The 12,502-nt window shown below is 41.2% G+C and overlaps 1 protein-coding gene across 2 annotated transcripts in view; it reads left to right on the top strand.

Moving 5' to 3' along the window:
- Positions 1–3,071, top strand: part of RAB2A (RAB2A, member RAS oncogene family) — an 89,950-nt gene extending 86,879 nt beyond the window's left edge. For both annotated transcript variants that reach the window (XM_059166381.1, XM_059166382.1), the window contains exon 8: positions 1,751–3,071. In XM_059166381.1, the coding sequence (XP_059022364.1) occupies positions 1,751–1,846 (96 nt within the window). In that variant the 3' untranslated portion in view covers positions 1,847–3,071. The remainder of the gene's footprint in view (positions 1–1,750) is intronic.
- Positions 3,072–12,502: the final 9,431 nt, after the last annotated feature.

Below are 12,502 nucleotides of genomic sequence, written 5' to 3'. Positions count from 1 at the left end.
AGAGAAGAAAATCCACTTTCATCCATGCGTCCATATGGTGTCCTCTGCTTTGGGGAATAATCTTCTAGTGTGTAAATGCACATACTATGTTACTAATGCACGAGGCTCTCTCTATTGTCTAGCTTGAAAGAGGGAAATACCCAATTTGGAAATGACTCCCAGTATAGCATAGCATGTTTTCAGGAGACTAATATATGTACTTGGCAATTGGCATTGTTTTTGGTTTTGTTTTTTTTGTAAAATTATTTGACGAATATGATTAGGATGAAATGTAAAGCTTTGAAGCATATAATTCAGTGTTTACCAAAAGTTATCCTTCTGACCTAACTCCCCACTATGCACTTATTTATTTCAGAATGTTTATGTGTATATTTGGTAGATTATTTACTTTGACATAAATATCTTTGCCATTCCATATTGAGACTTGGTGCTCCCAAGAGAAAAACCCTTATCCCTCCCACAGTTGCAATTAGGAAAGCACAGTGTTAAGAATCCTTTATTGTGTGTGTGGCTCCTGGCCTGTACATACATGAGGCTCTTCCCTATAGGTCTCAGTATTCCTTGCTAAAACAGACAGCAGTCTACCTAAGATTTCCAGAATGTACTTGATTTTCTTGTTTCTTTTAATTTGGAGGTACTATATTTCCTAAATCCTATCTACTAGGCTTCTGTGCGGCAGATTTGGAGTTACTTTAAAGACAGCAGTCAGAGACTAATGCCAGATAACTGGAACAGTAATTGGGCCTTCGTTTAAAAGGGAACACTCACTGTGTCTGTCTGGTTTCATATAGTAGCTGACTGCTTTGCTGTGTGCGGGGCCTCTTCGAGTGTAATGTGCTGTCAGGAGCCAACAGGCCGTGCGATTTATTTGGCCCAGTGCCAAGTCTGACTCCTTGATTCCTCAAGAAGTTGCTACCAGCCCAGAGGGGGCAAAACCAATGAGCCATAGGGCATGCTTTTTATTAAAGAGGAGTCAAAAGAGCGAGAAGAAACCACATCAGCTGCTGTCAATACTGAGCGAGTGCCAGAAACCCCCAGGCTACTACCGGGGCAGAGCAACTGCCAAGCACTATAAAGCTGAGATTTACTGTGACGGAAAGTTTCCTTCAGAGCTTAATTTCTGAAGCTACTGTATTACTTTTCTCCAAGTGTTGTGTTTGTAGGTAAAAATCCACTTGAGGGAGTGAGGGCTGAGACAGAAGTGTGAGTTTGATGAATGAAAGAACTACTCTGTGTGTGGGTTCTTGGCAAGCTGCCATGTCTTTGGGGATCATAGAAATTATTGATGACACAGAACACTCATATGCCCTTAGCCCGCGCAGCTGATTCAACATGGGGCAGAAACGCCGTCTAGAGAAAAGCTTGGACGTCATCTTAGAGCAGTACAGGGCTGTGCGTATTTTTACCCTTTAAAGATGACTTGCAGTAATCGTTTTAAACAGCGTCTCCATTCTGGGAACACCCCGCCAAGCGGCACTTCGGGTTCTGTCTACTCATAAGTACCTGGGAGGATAAAGGATTCTTTTCAGAAAGATTTCCACAGTATTATTTTCAAAAGGAAGGAACATCCCCCTCAGAGATACTGTTGTAATGGCGGCAAAAATCCACTTAATGTCTTTTTTTCCCCCCCAGTCATTTGTGGAGAAATTATGTCATTAAGAATTCAATAGAGTTCTTTAAATTTAGTTAAACTCTACTATCTGGTTGGGGCCCGTTGACATTTTTTATCCCTTTACCCTTTCTCTTTCAGGCAAACGGCATTAAAATTGGCCCTCAGCACGCTGCTACTAACGCCACACACGCAGGCAATCAGGGAGGACAGCAGGCCGGGGGAGGCTGCTGTTGAGTCCGTTTTTACTGTCTCGCTGCCCAAATGTGGCTCCTCACTTCCTCTTTCACTCTCTCCTCCTGCTCAGCTGAGACATGAAGCTATTTGAAATGGCTTTATGTCACAGGAGACTTTAATCCTTCAAATTCTTGTATAACTTTGAATAAATGGTTAATGTTCACTTAAAAAAGACAGATTTTGGAGATTGTATTCATATCTATTTGCATTTGATTTCTAGGTCAATTGATGTGATTATTTTTGTTAAATGTTGTCTTGTGCCCTTACCTACGAACCGAACTGTATTAAACACTACAAAGTCATCTTGAGTATTTTAAATCAGTTTGTGTGGTTAGGTTTCACACCTGTGGTGACCTAATGTTTAATATTCTAGAACTGTCCTCAAAAAGTTTGTCAATTTTCAAGGCTGTAAGGAAAACCAGAAGGACTCTTTTAATTCTGTATTTATCATTTACTTTCTGTATATACAGTTTAACCTGCTTGGGTGTACTTTGCCAAGCTTGAATTCTTTAATGCATTTGCATAAATTCTATACTGTTTAGAGCTTAAAGCTACAGAAGCATTGTTAGGAATTGCTTGGACACTGAATTTTAAACTTTTTGACATTGTTAACAAGCATGTTCATCTTTTCTTGTCACTAGTCCAAGAAAATATGCTTAATGTACATTACTAAAGGCTATGTATGTGTTAACCTGTTTTAATGCCAAAAGTTTGCTATATGTCCACAGTTTCTTTAAGACCTCTTCAGAAAAGGATTTGTTTGCCTTAATGAATACTGTTGGGTACAAACACAGTATAATGAGTGAAATGGGCAGAAGCAAGAACTCCCTACACCTAAGCGACTCCCAGAAGAATGAATGTCCACATTTAGATGGCACATTATGAGGACTTTAATCTTTCCTTAAACACAATAATGTTTTCTTTTGTTTTTATTCACATGATTTCTAAGTATATTTTTCATGCAGGACAGTTTTTCAACCTTGATGTACAGTGACTGTGTAAAATTTTTCTTTCAGTGGCAACCTATAATCTTAAAATATGGTAAGCATCTTGTCTGTTTTGAAGGGGATATGACAATAAATCTACCAGATGGAAAATCCTGTCAAAAGTAGAAAAGCTTTAGTAATTTACTCAGTGTGGTGGTTTTATCCTTTTTTTTTCCCCTCCCTTGGTCTATAATGAAATTGTTACAGCAGTGCAAAATAAAATCCTATGTATAAAAGTGTTCCTTTTTTTATTATGACCACATCATTTAAAAAAATTTTTTTTTTAGTACATCCACATGTATTTATTTGAGCATTTTTTAAAGGGTCAGCATGTTTTAACACCTTTTTAAAAATTTTTGCTTAAATGTGATCGGACTTAACAATATTGAAATCCTTTTTGTGACGGATGATGTAAGCAAGTATTTCCTGCCTTTCAGCCAGCATAAAAGTGCATTCAAACTAGAAGAAGGTTTGTAAAGAAGTTCTAAGTTTGAAACTGCTTTCAGTTCACTCACTGACTTCAACCTTCTGCGGGTCTTCCTTGAAGATTCAGCAATACTCTCGTCAGAGCCCTGCCATTACTCTTGTGGGAAAACACCTAATGTCATCTTAGGTTTGTTTTAATGAACCCCCTGTGGCAAGAGGGAAAGGTGAGAGGAAACCAAGTTTCTTGAGGATTGTTATTATAAACTTGTCTCTCCTTAAAGTGGTCATATAAAATTCACTGTCATTAATGATGAGTAAAAAATGTTGAGACAACCAAGACTTGTTCTGCTCTGTACTGGGAAGAGGGTGCTTTTTTGGAAATTGTTATTTTGAAACCGCTGTTAACTTTACCCAAAGTTCAGTGTGTTTCTTTTCCATCCATCTCCCTTAATTCTTCTATAAATCAAGTATAGGAGGAGAAACAAATGGTAAACACAAACAGTAGCGGACTAGCACATGTATTTTAATACCCTAAGAAAAGACGGAGCCCTCCTACAGGCCTTACCACAGGACCCTTAATCTGCTTCCAACTTGGGCAGCAGGGTGAGTAGTAGACTTCTCTATAATTCATTACCACTTCTTCCACAAAGCTCATCTACTATTAAAGAATATGTATAATGAACCCTTTACATTGGTTGACAAAGAAAACAGTATTGGCTTCTACTCTTTGTGCATTTTATTCCTATATTCCTATCATAAATACTATAATATTGGCACCTGTAATTGAATCTTTAATACTATAATTGAGTCTTTAATTGAACTTTGATCAATTTCTGCAGCATCTGTGGACACACTTAAGAGGAAAAATCAGTCACTAAAAACTAAATACAACTTTTAATGTCTTAACATGTAGCATTCCAAAGTTGTAATCTTCATAAATACAGTGTTAATATTTGTCTTCTGAATTGAAGACAACTGAATCGGGAGCAAATTTTTGAAAGAGTAGCATATAATTTGGTATGTAATTCAAACAACATGGGAGCTAAACCAACACTTCATACACAGTTTGTTTTTCATTTTAAAATAGCCTGTTAACAGGAAAATAGCCCTTATTTGTCCTCATAGTCAAGAGGGGTAGAAATGTAAATGATACCAAAGTGTGTTTAATCACTCCAGCAGTGACTTATGTCTGGCTTTGGCACACATTAAATATTCTCTCATAGGTAGTTGAACCCTTTCAAAGCTCAGTACTAAGATTGACAGGATAGGGTTTGACTATATAAGCTAAAAAAATAATGAAAAGAAAATCTTGTTTCATAATAAACAAGAATTGACTACAAAGAGACTGAAATACCGACCTGTATATCTTAGAAAAAAGAGTTTACGTGTGTTTTGGTGTTCAAATGAAAATGGAACCTAGCCCCATGGTAGAGCATTTGATAATTACATTGATATTTACTAGATAATAGTACTTACTTGGTTGAAGTCATGATGGGAAGCTTTAAAGGGCCAGTATGTTTATTTCAGTATTCAAAAGGTTTTTAATATCATGAGGCCAACTCTTAAAATTGAAGGATGAAGGATGAAAGTCCTGATGAGGGGAAAAAAAAAAACCAGTTCACCCTTAAGATTCTTAAGTATCCCTAAAATATAAAAATTCAAGCATACAGAAATAAAACAGGAAATATTTCTCACCTGTGAGACTGGAATTGTTTAAAGTATGACAGCACATTCTGTTGGTCAAACACTCTCAGATGTTGCCAGTGGAAGTGCAAATGTAATGTGTTGCTGGAGAGGAACTCGGTCATACCTAAGATTGTTGTTTGTTTTTTCTTTTTAAGATTTTTATTTATTCATTTGCCAGAGAGAGAGTGCTGTTGATCCAGCGATCTCACTTCTAGGAAAATACCCTGATGATAACCTTGCAACAATGCAAAAGCACATAGGCATGAAGTTGCTCATTGCAACATTGGTTGTAATTGCAAAATAATTGGAGATGACCTAAATGTGCATAGAATGATTGAATAAACCATGGGACATCCACCCAAGGGAGCCCTACACAGCTGTACAAAGCATGAAGAAGAGCTCTATGAACTGATGTCATTTCCAAGATATATGAAGGGAGAAAAGTGAAGTTCAAGGGTGTCTACAGGTTACCATAATGGAATCAAGAAGGTAATATAAGAAAGTATGCATGTATCTGCTCATTTGTGCAAAAGAAACAAGCAAGAAAACTAAAAAGACTGGTTACCTACAGAGGGTGAGTAGGATTGGTATAGAAAGTAAGGAGGATTGGGAATGGGGTATTTGGGCTAAGTGACCTCTCTTTCAGTAAACATTTTTCTTTAGTCTGACTCAGAACCATAGTAGTGTTTTCAGTACTCCAAAAATAATTAAAACCAACCATGATGTTCAGGGAACTTGGAATGAATGACCCTGCCTATATTACAAATGAGCGACATTACCACACTGAAGGGGACAGGAAAGAAAACTAGCATACAAGCAGCAACTTTGGGAAACAGGTTATGACTCTATAAGGCTAAAGATAATTGCTATACACAGTTGTGTTGTAGGTAGTAGAGATGTATGGATTAGCATATTTAGATTGAGCCAAATAAATATATTGTGGATAATGAAAGGTCCATAATGAAAGCAGGTTTTCATTATTGAATAAAGTCACAAATAAAAGTTGGGAAAGACTAGAATGGACCCTGTGGTGTTGGATTGAAATTGGAGGTGTTAGGAACTCAACGGTTTTTCTGTGTATGGATGCACAGAGAAATACAGGTAGATGAGTGAGAAAATACACCTTTCCTAGTTTTGTCTACTCTGAGAAGGGCCCAAAAGTAAAGACACCCCAGCAGCTGTGAGCACACCTAGTACGCAGATACTGGTTTCTAAATATCTTCTATTAAGGGAACTAGGGCACCCTGGAGAAATGGTTGATTCCAGGGCTGGGGCAGGAAAGTCATAAAATAAGTCCAGAATATCTTGATGCCAGAAAAATAAGGGAGTGCTCATAAAATGACGAGAATGGAAAGGGGGGCATTACTAGGGACTCAGGCGCCAACTTAATGCTTCTGATGGCCAAATCGGGAATGCTTTGAAAAAAGTAACTCCTGTTAGTAGTAAGATCGTAAACCATGGGACCAAACATCCATGGTACAAATGAATAATGGCATAAATAAATGAGGGAAAGAGGCAGCTTTTCCTTACAGTAGAATACCAATCAGTGGAGCTAGAAAGCTTGATGCAAACAAAATCCTCAAAAACACAGTAATTGTTAAAGATAGGCATCATTGATGAATGTTGAATGCAATGGGCAAAAGAATGACAAGAAATAAGATATGTACGTAGGCTCAGTGTATCCCCATAAGATATTGTTACAGAAGGAAAAATACTAACTTGATGGTTAGCCAACTTGGCACCACCTTAATCAAATGATCAAGATGTGAGGACATCATGTACCATTGATGGGATGTGCTGAGAAGGGCAGGGTTCTGTGGGATTCTTGCCAAAAAATGTACAACCTTAACAAAATCATTAGGAAACCTCAGAAAAACCCACACTGAGGAACATTGTTAAAATAAGTGACTAGTGGGGTGCCTGGGTGGCTCAGTCAGTTGAGCTGCTGACTCTCGATTTAGGCTTCAGGTCATGGGATTGAGCCCCATGTTGGGCTCTGCTCTGCTTGTCCCTCTTCCTCTGCTCCTCTCGCCACACCTGTTCTTTCTCCAGTAAGATCTTTTAAAAAAAAAAAAAAAAAAAAAAAAGACTAGTACTCTTCAAAAATATCAAGGTCATGGAAGATAAAGAATGAAAAACTGGCACAGATTCAAGGAAACGTGACAACTAAATTCAGTGTGGGATGCTGGGTGGACCCTGGAGGAGGGTTCTGATGAAGGAAGGGTGTGCAGGGGGCTTCTCTGGTACTAGCAAGATTCTTTTCTTTTTTTTTTAAGATTTTATTTATTCATTTGCCAGAGAGAGAGAGCACGAGCAAGGGGAGCGACAGAGGGAGAAGCAGTTTTCCTGCTGAGCAAGGAGCCTGATGGGGGACTCGATCCCAGGACCCTGGAATCCCAACCCGGCCAAAGGCAGACACTGAACCAAGCGAGCCACTCAATCACCCCAAGATTCTGTTTCTTGACCCAAGTTGGGGGTTACATAGATATTTGCCTTACGATTTTTAAACTATGCTTATGTGTTTTACGCACGTTCTGATAAGATTTTGTCTCATTAAATGAAATTGCTGCCATATGAGCTGTCCTCAAAACAGAAATATGTGAAGTTTATCTTATCCCTTGGTAATGGGTTGAATTGCACCATCCCACCCCCAAAAGAATATACTGAAGTCCTAACGCCCAGTATGTTAGAATTTGTCTTTATTTGGAAATAGGTTTATTACCTATGTTAATTAGAATGAAGTCATTGTGACTGGGGTCCTGAGAAGAAGATAGTCATGTGAGGACACAGAGACCCAGGGAGAAGGCCACATGACGGTGAGGGCAGAGGCTGGAGTTCTGCAGCCTCAAACCAAGGAATGCCGGAGATGACCCCCAAGCCGGCAGAAGCCAGGATGAGGCAAGGAAGGGCACCCCTCCAGCATCAGAGGGAGTGCAGCCCTGCTGACATCCTGACTTGGAGCTTAGTCTAGCCTTCTGAACTGTAAAAGAGTGCGTTTCCATTTTCAGCCATGCCCTCTGTGGCCCTTTGTTACAGCCCCCCTAGGAAATTGACACATCCCTTATATCCTGTGAATGGGGACATATTTCGAAGTCTGAAGGTCTGCGTGCCTTCAGTAAAAGGTAGCATTGCATCTGGCGGCTGATGGGAGGGTAAGAGCTGCTTCACCACCCAGCCTGTGGGGAGTTCGCCCCCGGAGAAACATTCATCTCCAGGGGCTATTACATCTCCCTGCCTCACATTAACTTAATCTGCACATCAAGATGCTATTCGGAACATGAAAGATTTGTACACATTAGACTTTCTTTTTTTTTTTTAAATATTTTATTTATTTATTTGACAGAGATCACAGGTAGGTAGAGAGGCTGGCAGAGAGAGAGAGGGAAGCAGGCTCCCCACGGAGCAGAGAGCCCGATGTGGGACTCGATCCCAGGACCCTGAGATCATGACCCGAGCCGAAGGCAGCAGCTTAACCCACTGAGCCACCCAGGCGCCCCCACATTAGACTTTCTTGATAGGACATTGGAGATAGAATATTTATCATTCCTTTCGCCAGAAATTTAGCTCCAAATCCCTGTAGGTGTCAGAGGTATACAGCTCTGATCTTCGGATGGGGACTGAGGACAGAAGGCTGGCACCTAGCTAGAGGCTGAGCTGGCCACCAGAGAGCAGGCCTGCCGCAGTCTTATACATGACAGTTTTGCATTAAAATAGCCACATTCCAGTCCCCAGGAGCTGCAGCTACACGGAATTCACATTTACAGGAACTTGGTAAGTGGCCACAAAGTCAACCCTACACCACGTCTTTTAACATATGCCTGTGCGTGACTTGGGAGCTGCTGGTGTACAAGTTAGCCAGACCCCGCATCCTCTTTCCAATTAGTATAATAAAAGTACTTATCGAGGACTGTCATCATAGATCGCTCGGTCAGAGACTGTGGTCCCAGAGTCACCTATTCCTAGGACCTGTCCAAAACTCACGACCTTTTTTTTAATGTTATGTTGTCCAAAACCTTTTTTTTTAAATGTTGTTGTCCAAAACCTTTTTTAAATGTTATGTTGTCCAAAACTCATGACCTTTTTTTTCAATGTTATGTTGTCACCATACAGTACCTCATTAGTTTTTGATGCAGTGTTGCATGAGTCTTTGGAAACAACAACCGTAAAGGACAGTGAGCTTCTTCTACTGACCAGCCACATCACAATGGGCAAAAGTATTTATGCAGAAAATGGACATGTTAGGGATGAAAAGCAAGGATTATTATATAATCCTTGGGTGTCATTAACAAAGTATTAAAGACTGTGTGCTTTAGGAGCACCTGGCTAGCCCAGTCAGTGGAGTGTGCAACCCTTGATCTCAGAGGTTGTGAGTTTATACCCCATGTTGGGTGTAGAGCCTACTATGAAACAAAACAAAACAAACACCCAACAACAACTGTGTGGTGGTGGCTAGAAGTCTGAATTCAAGATGAGAGCAGGGTCGGTCCCTTCTGAGGGCTGCGACGGGGGGATCTGCTCCCAGCCCTTCTCCTTGGCTTGGAGAAGCCCCTCTGTCCCTGTGCCTCTTCCCATCATCCTCCCTTTGTGTGTGTCTTTGTATCCGCATTGTCCCTTCTTATAAGGACACCAGTCATGTTGGATCAGGGCCCACCCCTAAGACCTCGACCTCAAATTAACTGGATTACTGCTGTAAAGATTCTATCTCCAGATGTCACATTTTGCCATACTGGGATTTGGGATTTCAACCTACAAGTTTGGGAGGTAGGAGAATTTAAGTCAGAGCATAACAAAGGTGGTGGAGTATGGATTTAGAGAGTAAGAGAAGCACTTAGCTCTTTAATCAGCCCAGTATGTGCTGATGATTAAGCTGGGATTTGGGGAACACCACACGGGACATGAACAAGCCTGCTATAAAGAGACTGTAAAGAATGCACCCTCCATGTTTCTTATGTTTGTCTGTGTCTACTAAATCTAGAGAAAACCTCAGTGCGTGGAATTCTCTTCCTGATTCCAAATACCTCACTACATAATCAAGACCCACTGGGTTCCAGTGGGTCTTGGAGTCATGGAGTCCAGCCTCCATGACTCCTCGGATCTGGCGTGTGTATGTCTCTGTTGGGGTCGGCTGCTCCGAGGGCCTCGTGTCATCCGGTCAGGCAGCATGGCCCATCTGCGTAACAAAATTCAGCACACGACGTGCAGTGGTGCTGTGCTTTCCAATTCTTGCTTCCCACTCCTTTCTTAGCCTCAATACTGTTTCCTTCCTTCCTTTCTCTTTCTTTTCTTTTTTTTTTCTTTCTTCCTTCCTTCCTTCCTTCTTTTTCTCTTTCTCTCTCTCTTTCTTTCTTTCTTTCTTTCTTTTTCTTTATTTCTATTTCAGTTTTATTTTAGGGGCGCCTGGGTGGCTCAGTTGGTTAAGCACCTACCTTTGGCTCAGGTATGATCCCAGGGTCCTGGGATGGAGCCCCATAATGGGCTCCTTGCTCAGCGGGGAGCCTGCTTTTCCCTCTGCTGGCCTCTCCCCCTGCTTGTGCTCTCTCTCTCTCTGACAAGTAGGTGAATAAAATTTTTAATTTTTTTAATTACTAAAATTATATATGTACATGGCTACCAAAAAGTTGAATAGTACTAGAAGACTTAGAGTAAAAGGAACCATCTGTTGTCCGGCCTGTCCTGAATTCATAAGCAACTCTCTGGAGTTCTCAGCCCTGCCTTCAACTCCTCCTGGGTGCCCATATCCACGATCAACCTCCAGCTCCTGTGTGAGGAGCCATGGAGTTTGGACCCTCGGCTGTGCCGTGCTGAGAAGGGACATGGAGCCACCTTCCATGGTGACTGTGGCTCGCTGTTCACGGACATTTCCCTCTACCAAGTCCCCATGGTGTTGGCATCTCCTCTCCTCCTTGTCTTTGTGTATTTGTATATTATATTCCTGTAATGGCATTTATTGAGGTCTTGGGAGGGAGATAAGGTCATGTGCTCAAACCACCTTGCTGAACTAGAAGTCCAGGAAGTTTCTTTAAAACAACAGCACTGTCTTCTTTTATAACTTGTTAAAACACAGAGTTTGCTGCAAAAAACATTAAGAAAACAAACAAAAGGCGGAAAATTAAAATTAGTCTCCACGTTCGGATTCCCCCCAAGCCAATTCTGAGACAAGATTGAGGTGCAAGGAATTTGGAGAGGTAGTGCTCCCAGGAGCACAGTGAAGGTGTGCAGAAATGAGATAGCAAGAGGACGAGAGACAGTCAGCAGGGGCGCCTGGCTAAGCGTCTGACTTCAGCTCGGGTCATGATCTCCAAAGGAGCCCCCCAACCAGTGTTGGGCCCCACGCTCAGAAGGGAATCTGCTTGTCTCTTTCCCTCTCCCTTTCCCTCAGCCTCTCTGCTCACGCTCTCTTTCCCTCTCAAATCAATAAATAAAATCTTTAAAAAAGAAAAAAATCTAAGGTGCACTATTGGATGCATTACTTCTATGGACTGCTATGGGTAACACAGGACTCATTCCCATCGAGGACCCTCTAGGAAACTGACAAGAACCCACCCCAGCAAAGGGTGACTTCCGTCATTGGTGGGAGTTGCTCTGGGGACATCAGCTCCCTAGCACTCTCTCCTGCCCCGCACAATGCCAGACATGCCCTTAAGCAGCGAGACTAGGAAACTTAGGGCCCGAGATAAAGGACTGCAAATGAGGACGTGTGTGTGGAGACCAGGGCACCAACAGCCTTTGTTCAAATGACCTAGAATCCCAGCCCCCAGAGAAAACAACTTAACATCTTGCTGTGTTTCTCTCCAGTTTCTTTCTGTGAGTATACATACGTATGTTCTTTTATGAAAATAGAATCATATAGCTCATACCACTCTTTTCACCTATTCTGTCGTATGAATTTTCCATTGTTACTAACTAAGCTCCTCAGTTGTAATGATTAGGAATGTGAGCTCAGGAGCCCCACCGTCTAGTTCCGATACAGGCTCTACCACTTACTAGCAAGGCTTCGGACACCCTCATTCAGGTTCTTCATCTGTAAAATGGAAGTGGTAAGTGCCCTACCTCATGGGGGTGGGGTGGGGAGGTGAAATGCTCTATTACCTGGAAAGTTCTTAGAGATGGACTTGGCACATGGTGAGTACTCAATACATGTTACCTCATTGATTTTATACATATTTTTGATGACTGTATAGTACTTCATTGTGCAAGTGTGCTATAATTTATCTATCCTCTCCTTCTGCTGGCTAGGTTTATAAATAATTTAGACAAAATAATCATGATTCTGTTAACGTTCTTATAGCTAAATCTTTAAACACACAAACAGTTATTTTTTTTAAAGTACATTCTTAGGAGAGGTACTGGTTCATAAAGTATAGATATATTTTTTTAAGATTTTATTTGTTTATTTGTCAGAGAGAGAAGAGAGAGAATGAACACAAGCAGGGGGAGTGGCAGGCAGAAGGAGAAGCAGGCTCCCCTCTGAGCAGGGAGCCTGATGTGGGACTTGATCCCAGGTCCCTGGGATCATGACCTAAGCTGAAGGCAGACGCTTAACCAACTGAGCCACCCA

This window comes from Mustela lutreola, chromosome 3, assembly GCF_030435805.1.
Source record: "Mustela lutreola isolate mMusLut2 chromosome 3, mMusLut2.pri, whole genome shotgun sequence".
Classification (NCBI taxonomy): Eukaryota; Metazoa; Chordata; class Mammalia; order Carnivora; family Mustelidae; genus Mustela; species Mustela lutreola.
The sequence above is the reverse complement of the archived record's forward strand: the minus strand, read 5'-3'. Positions and strand labels throughout refer to the sequence as shown.